Source organism: Anastrepha obliqua, unplaced genomic scaffold (assembly GCF_027943255.1).
Source record: "Anastrepha obliqua isolate idAnaObli1 unplaced genomic scaffold, idAnaObli1_1.0 ptg000009l, whole genome shotgun sequence".
Classification (NCBI taxonomy): domain Eukaryota; kingdom Metazoa; phylum Arthropoda; class Insecta; order Diptera; family Tephritidae; genus Anastrepha; species Anastrepha obliqua.
Genome location: NW_026562178.1, coordinates 858,133 through 865,779, shown reverse-complemented (window position 1 = coordinate 865,779; position 7,647 = coordinate 858,133). Strand labels below are relative to the sequence as shown.

The following is a 7,647-nucleotide window of genomic DNA, read 5'->3' as shown; positions in this document are numbered from 1 at the left end:
TCCATAGTTCAACCAATGTAAAACCGATTGACTTTATCAATAGAAGCGATATAGATTTTGAAAAAATAAAAAAATATACTTACAGAAAAAAGAAACAAGCAATCAACAAATTGAATGCAGAAGCAGAAAGGGTTCCATATTTCAACAACAGCAAATATCAAGAGGCCGCATAAAATAACGTAAATGTGCTTATGCGAATTTTATTAAAGATTTTAACATTTACTCATAAATGAAAAAAAAAAAAATAGTGATTGCGACCACAATAATTACTAGAAATTCTACTGAAGTTTTAGTTTATTAAACACTATGTAAATTTACGTAAACTAAGCTAATTTTTATAGTATACTGCAGATGTAAAGTATAAAGTTCTTTTGTAAAATGTAAAAAGTTGAATATTCAAAAACGGCAAATAACGAAAATGCAAATAGAAGTTAAACATTAAACAAAATTTTAATGCTAACTGAACCTAAGTTTTAACTACTGTATATTACAATGAAATTGTGTAGTTATAAGTTAATAAATTAAAGTAAGTTATATAAAACACACTAAGATAAATCGCAGGGACTCGATTTAATTTATGTGGAGGGCGAGTTATGTATTATCGGTCGAGTCAGTCTTCGGCTATGAATCGTAAGAGTAAGTCGTGTTAAACATACTTTCTTAATAATAAAATATAAGTGAAAACTTTGAAAAAACTAAATTGTTTTAATCGAAAACATAAATCGCAAGCTTACCCAGCGTATAAAAAGCATGACGAAAACGGGTGGTGGTCCATATGATGCGGTTTCATTGAACCATATGGAGGAACGGATAGTTGCCGCAGCCAAAATAAACGAGCATATATCGGGAGTACCAGGCACAACTTCATATGGTTGCCATACAGACGGACCCAGCTGTTCTACTGCGGCTCCTCAGGCAGACGATACTTTCGTTTGCGAATATTTGAGCCAAATCTCGAGCGCCGATAATTCTTCGAGTGACGACGAAGGCAAAACATCAAGTAAGTCTGAGCCTCTAAAAATTAATATACGCGAGTAAGTGGAAATCGACGAGGTACAACCTGCTAAAACGAAAAGATATTCAGACCCCAAAATCAAAATAATTGAAAAAGAGATTGAAAGGTAAGAAAAATGTCAAAGTGAAGTGTTGAGGCTTTTCGACGAGAGCAATGAAATCGCAAAGAGGAAACTGCAACTAAAGGAGACACAAATTGCAACTGAAGTGCAATATAAAAAATGAAGATTCAAGTCTTAGAGCTAGACTTGGAAAAACTGAAATGTGAAATCGCATTGCTAAAACGAAAAATGAATTAATAATGAGTTACTTTATGTATGTAATAACTTTAAGCTTAGTTTTTTACCTTTTATAAAAAGAAAGACTTATACCTGAGAAATGAAGTACAATTTTTTGTTATACTTAAGAAATTTTATTTAATTTACCAGCAGTAAAATGAAATCTTTACATTGCTGATTGGAAAAGATGGTCTTTTATTCTATTTCTTATCCTCTCTGATAATCGATTGTTTATGTCCAATAGGGTACATTCTAACAGTTCTTCTTGTATTTGAGTTAGAGTTTCATTGCTGAATTGATATGGAATATTTCTATTGATGCATACATTGTGAAGAGCGGTGCACACGTTTGCAATTTTTGCAACCAATGTTGGGTTGTACCTTGGCTTTCTATCGTCCAATAATATTCTCCAGAATACAGGAACCTTTGTATACGCCAATGCTTCTTTCGACAATGCTTCTAGCCTTACTGTGAATGTCGTTGAAAATACATTTGCCTACGTCGGTCTCATTTTCGCGTAATCGATACGGGGTCATAAGCCATGGCTCAAGAGGGTATCCAGAATCCCCTAAAAATATACATATTTATTTCCGTCACTTAATTTTTTCCTATTTAATTACTCACCTAATAGCCACGAACTTGTATCTCCATTATTATAGCGCCGCTCCATTACCTCCCTCTCATTTGAGGCTTTCCAAACAAAGGAATCGTGCGCAGCCCCTCCGTACTGTGGACATATAGCTTTTATTCTTAATTTATGGTCACATATCTGCAATAAAAAATGTAGAGTACGATAACTCCAAGAAAAAAGGATTAAGTGCTAGTGTAAGTATATATTTACAATCATCCTTTCCTGTTGAAGTATAGTATATATAATACATACATATGTTCGTTCTCAATAGGCCTCAACAGCATTAAATGAGTACCATCTACGGCACCAACAACTGCAATGAATGAAAATAGTAAAAAATTTAAATTTTGTTAATATTGCACTACTTACTTCCCGGAAAGTTATATTTTCCACTCTTCGCAAGGCTGGAAGTTTTTTTCGAAAGATATCCATTGGTTGCATAGAGTTTCTTCCATCGACGATAATGTGCTGCGAAATATCTTCGACAGAGTACTGTGCCCCATTGCTACTGTGTGTGCGCCGCCAGTTTGCCACTGTTAACCGCCATCTGCTAATATCTCCAGCGTTGCAGCTAGCCTCAAAATTGGAGGTATATATGTACTCCCAAGTCTTTCTTTAAGGTTTATTTCACAAAGAACGTACATAAAAACCTCCTTGGTCAGTCGGTATTTTGTTTGGAAGCTGTGAAAAAGAAATACTTTGATATTTACTTAATGAAATTTGTATTAATCTTACTATAAATCGGGAAATTCCATTGGACTCGACGTATCGCGTATTCTCCTTCTATTTATTGAAGAGTTTTCTTCATTAAAATCTTCCAAAATTAAAAACTAACGCCAATTGTACATATATACTTTTAATTTTTATTGCTTTCATGCACTTTTTGACAACTATAAACCACTTTTCAAACACTTCCGAAAATATGAAAACGATAGTACAAATATCGAAATACGGGAAACAAAATGGGATCGTCGCGCATTCGATATCGAATTAAAGTGTCGAGCAAACGAGTGTCGACTATCGAATTACAGAAAGTCACCCCAAGTCAGCACTGCTCGACATTTAGAGCGAACACTGGTGACTCGCAGTCGATCATCGTGAATGCCAATCGTTCTCCCTTGACTTTGCTAATGCTACCCAAATTTAGTGGCGCGTACACCGAGTGGAGCAACTTCTTCTCGATGTTCACTTCCGTCATTGACAACGATGGCGACCTAACGCAAAGCGATAAGCTGCAATACCTGCGTTCCTGCTTGAGTGGTGCTGCTTTGGATACTATCTCTGGGGATAAATGAAACTAATTATAAAAACGTGTTAGATTTACTCAAAAAACGTTTTGATAACAAGCGGATTATATTTCAGGCACACATCAGACAGATCTTTGGGCTGGACAGGGCAGATGCATCCGCAAGCAAGCTGCGGAAGTTGACGGACAAGGTTACATCACACATACGCGCGTTGCAGTCGCTTGGGTCACAAGAACAAATCGCTGACTGCATTATAGTTGAACTACTAATCCAGAAGTTGGACAAGGCTACTCAATCCAAGTGGGAAGAAAATTCATCTAGCAACGAACTGCCGTCGTGTGATCAGTTAGCTGTGGAGCATGCCATACAAACCCAAACGGATCAAGTTGACAGAAACGGTAAAACTGTAAGTACAAATAAAAGAAAATCATTTGTCGTTTCGAATGCCTCAGTAGGTGGTTGCGCGTTTTGTCGGTGCTCTGATCACCTTCGCCAAAAAGAAGTCAAGAAGCTCTCGCTTTGCCTTAATTGTCTAAATGGTGGTCATCAGATGAGAGATTTCAAATCTGGATGCTGTAGAGCTTGTTAACTGAAACACCATACGCTTTTGCATTTTGACCGCACATCTTCTGCTTCTACTTCCATATCAGCTGCAACATCATCTGTCCCTGGCCATGCCCTCACTTCGAGATCTCCATCTGATGCTGTGCCTCAAGCCACTGCAGTAATTTTTATCAAAAATCGTGCTGGTACTTTCGTGCCATGTCGGGCGCTTTTAGATTCGGGTTCCCAGCTTCACTTTATTACAAATCGTTTTACTAATCAATTACAACTTCGTAGGACCAAATATTCGGTTGCAGTTTCGGGCATCGGCGATGCCAACCTGTCAACTGAAGGATATTCGGTCGATGTTGTACTGAAGTCGCGGATTTCAGATTTCTCAACGCACATCACTTCCGTCGTTGTTCAAACAAACACTGACAATCAGCCTGGTTTTTCAGTGAGCATCGCGGACTGGAATGTCCCTTCGAACATCCAACTAGCTGATCCCAATTTTAACATACCTCAGCGTATTGACTTGCTTATCGGAGCAGGACTATTTTTCGAACTTCTCTGCGTTGGACAGATACAGTTGGCGCCCGGATTTCCAGTTCTTCAAAAAACTCTTCTCGGTTGGGTGATATCAGGTGGTGGTCAACAGACTTCTTAGCTTTCTTCATTTGTGGCCGATCAAAAGTCTTCGAGAGACATCGACTAGACGATTTGGTACGTCGCTTCTGGGAAGTAGATCACGTTTTTGAGCCAATCACTAAAATAACAAGGGAGGAGCTCGACTGCGAGGCGCATTTTCAGCAAAACGTTTCGCGTTTACCTTCAGGCGAGTACTCGGTTCGCTTACCTTTGAAACTCGGCACAGAATCATTAGGCGAATCATACACACAAGCAAAGCGACGATTTCAGAGCTAACAACTAACTAACAATATCGATTTAAAGCTAAAGTACTCGGCATTTTTAAAGGAGTACCTTGGGCGGCCGCCGTAGCCGAATGGGTTGGTGCGTGATTACCATTCGGAATTCACAGAGAGAACGTTGGTTCGAATCTCGGTGAAAGCAAAATTAATAAAAACATTTTTCTAATAGCGGTCGCGCCTCGGCAGGCAATGGCAAACCTCCGAGTGTATTTCTGCCATGAATGAGCTCCTCATAAAAAATCTGCCGTTCGGAGTCGGCTTGAAACTGTAGGTCCCTCCATTTGTGGAACAACATCAACAACGCACACCACAAAAAGGAGGAGGAGCTCGGCCAAACACCCAAAAAAGGGTGTACGCGCCAATTATATATATATCACATGTCACTGGTCAGCAGCGCTGAGGCCCATGAATGCAAATATTTTTTACCACATCACTGCGTCGTCAAGGAATATAGCTCCACAACAAAGCTCAGGGCCTTTCATTAAACGAGATTCCAATTACGGGGCCGACCATACAACCCAAACTTTTTGATATTTTTATTCGCTTTCGTACGTTTCTCGTTGCACTTACTGGAGACATTTGCAAGATGTATCATTGCGTTCGCGTCTCTGCACCCGACAACATGTTGCAGTGCATTTTGTGGCGGGACTCCCCCGAATCAGACATCAAGGTATACAAGCTGGACACGGTCACGTATGGAACGAAGCCCGCAGCATTCCTAGCTATAAGAGCAATGCATCAACTAGCCTCCGATGAGTCCTTGTCTTACCCCTTGGGTTCACAAATTGTCAAACGTGATTTTTACGCGAGATGATGCATCAAACCACCAGTTTCCTAGACCGTGGAAATTTTCATCTCTCGAAATGGTGCTCCAACAACCCAGACGTTCTTCATCACATTTCTGATACAGGGAAATCTTCCTTAAATTCGATGACGGTAGCAATATTACGAAAACGTTGGGACTCGCATGGGATTCCTTTAAAGATAATTTGTTGTTTTCCTTACCGCGACACGTTGGAGGCACCAGAAATTCTAAACGGTATGCACTATCAACAATAGCTCGCTGTTACGACCCGCTAAGTTTAATCGGCCCCACCCTGACTAGGGCGAAAATTCTGTTACAGCGAATGTGGACAGGCTCGAATGGGACGAGAGTTTCCCGCTCTCACTGGACGCAGATTTTTCGGCCTTTTGCAAAGAATTCACAGATGTGCAGTATTTATCATTTCCGCGTTACATATTTCAGCCTGGAGCCACTCATGAACTACATGCATTTTGCGATGCTAGTCTCGAGAAAAAAAATAGAAAAAAATTAATATAGAAAAAATAATAGTCGGTTTATTAGCACAGGTGAGCCAACCTACTGGCCAACAGATACGAAAAAACAACCGGACTTAATTGACTTTTGCATAATTAAAAATATGCCATATGAAAATCTGACAATAAAATCATGTTTAGAGCTATCTTCAGACCATTCACCATTAATTATGACCTTACTTGGACCTATTGAAATAAAACAATCTCTGGGCCTATATAATTATAGAACGAATTGGACTAATGCTTGCCAAATATTAGAGCAAAAACTTAAAATAAATATATCACTAAAAACTCAAGATGAAATTGACTCCGCTATTGTATATTTCAATGATAGCGTAATACAAGCAGTTGTTTCCTCTACACCCACACCGAAAATGACAAATAAAGAAAATATCCCAACTTACGTTAAAGAGAAAATCGGCGAAAAAAGAAAACTCCGCAAAACATGGCAAACCACTAGACATCCAGCAGATAAAACCAAACTTAATAAAGCGACAAATGAGCTAAAAGCATTACTTACAAAACTCAAGGAGAGTAAACTTCGAGATTATATGGCAAACCTGGGAACAGCAGCATCTACAAATTACTCCTTATGGAAAACAACAAAACACATTAATGGCGCTGTAATACATAAACCTCCCATCAAAACAGAAGCCGGCACATGGGCAAAAACAAGCAAAGAAAAAGCCGACACCCTAGCCAGACACTTCTTAGACACATTTACAAGCGAAATGGATAATCAAAACAATAACATTAAATCTGATAACATAATAAACGTTCCGCAAATCAAAACAAGAAAGACCACCATAAGCGAAATTAAAAATCAAATAAGACAGCTAAGCGATAAAAAAGCTGCAGGATATGATTTAATAAATGGAAAAATTTTAAAAGAGTTACCTGAAATAGCATTGCAATTCATAAGAAATATATTCAATTGCATGTTAAAGACTAAATACTTCTCATGACTATGGAAAATTGCTCAAATTACCGCCATACCCAAACCAGGAAAAGATGCCACCAAAACTGACTCATATCGACCCATCAGCCTATTGCCAATTCTTTCAAAAGTGTTTGAAAAAATATTGTTCGACCGACTAGAACCAATTTTGACAGCAAAAAAAGTGATACCAAGCCATCAATTCGGATTTAGACGGCAACACTCAACAGTCCAACAAATCCACAGGGTTACTAACAAAATACTTAACGATATGAATGACAAAAAATATTGTGTAGCTGTATACCTAGACATTGCTAAAGCTTTTGATAAAGTTTGGCATAAAGGACTTTTGCATAAGCTCAAACGAATCTTTCCACAAAACTACTTTGAACTTTTGAAGAGCTACATAACTGATCGAAAATTTTATATAAGATATGAAGACGAATATCCCGATATTCTACCAATGACAGCTGGAGTACCGCAAGGCAGTGTATTAGGTCCTCTCTTGTATCTAATATACACCGCAGATGTGCCAACTCCGACAACAGATAATACAATGATAGCAACGTTCGCGGATGATACTGTATTAATGGTATCAAACAATGACGAAAAACTGGCGACCTCTACACTTCAAAAATTAATAAACAATACAGTAAATTGGTTTGACGAATGGGGTATAGAAGTTAATAAAGACAAAACTATACAAGTTATATATACAAACAAAAAGACATCAAAATATAATCTAACCTTA

At 38.3% G+C, this 7,647-nt stretch overlaps 1 protein-coding gene across 1 annotated transcript; it reads right to left on the bottom strand.

The window, feature by feature from the left end:
• Positions 1-1,681: 1,681 nt before the first annotated feature.
• Positions 1,682-2,083, bottom strand: LOC129251176 (putative nuclease HARBI1). Its single transcript, XM_054890538.1, has 2 exons — positions 1,917-2,083; positions 1,682-1,860 (listed from the first exon to the last, which is right to left on the bottom strand). Exons 1-2 carry the CDS (start codon positions 1,960-1,962, stop codon positions 1,682-1,684), a joined length of 225 nt encoding a protein of 74 aa, XP_054746513.1. The 5' UTR covers positions 1,963-2,083.
• Between the last annotated feature and the right edge of the window lie 5,564 nt (positions 2,084-7,647).

What these genes read in the sequence shown, in the direction of transcription:
- LOC129251176 (XM_054890538.1), bottom strand. Translation starts at nt 1,962, where the DNA reads ATGGAGCGGCGCTATAATAATGGAGATACAAGTTCGTGGCTATTAG. An exon ending in TACAAGTTCGTGGCTATTAG is followed by an intron (nt 1,861 to 1,916) that starts GTGAGTAATTAA and finishes GTATATTTTTAG; the next exon opens with GGGATTCTGGATACCCTCTT.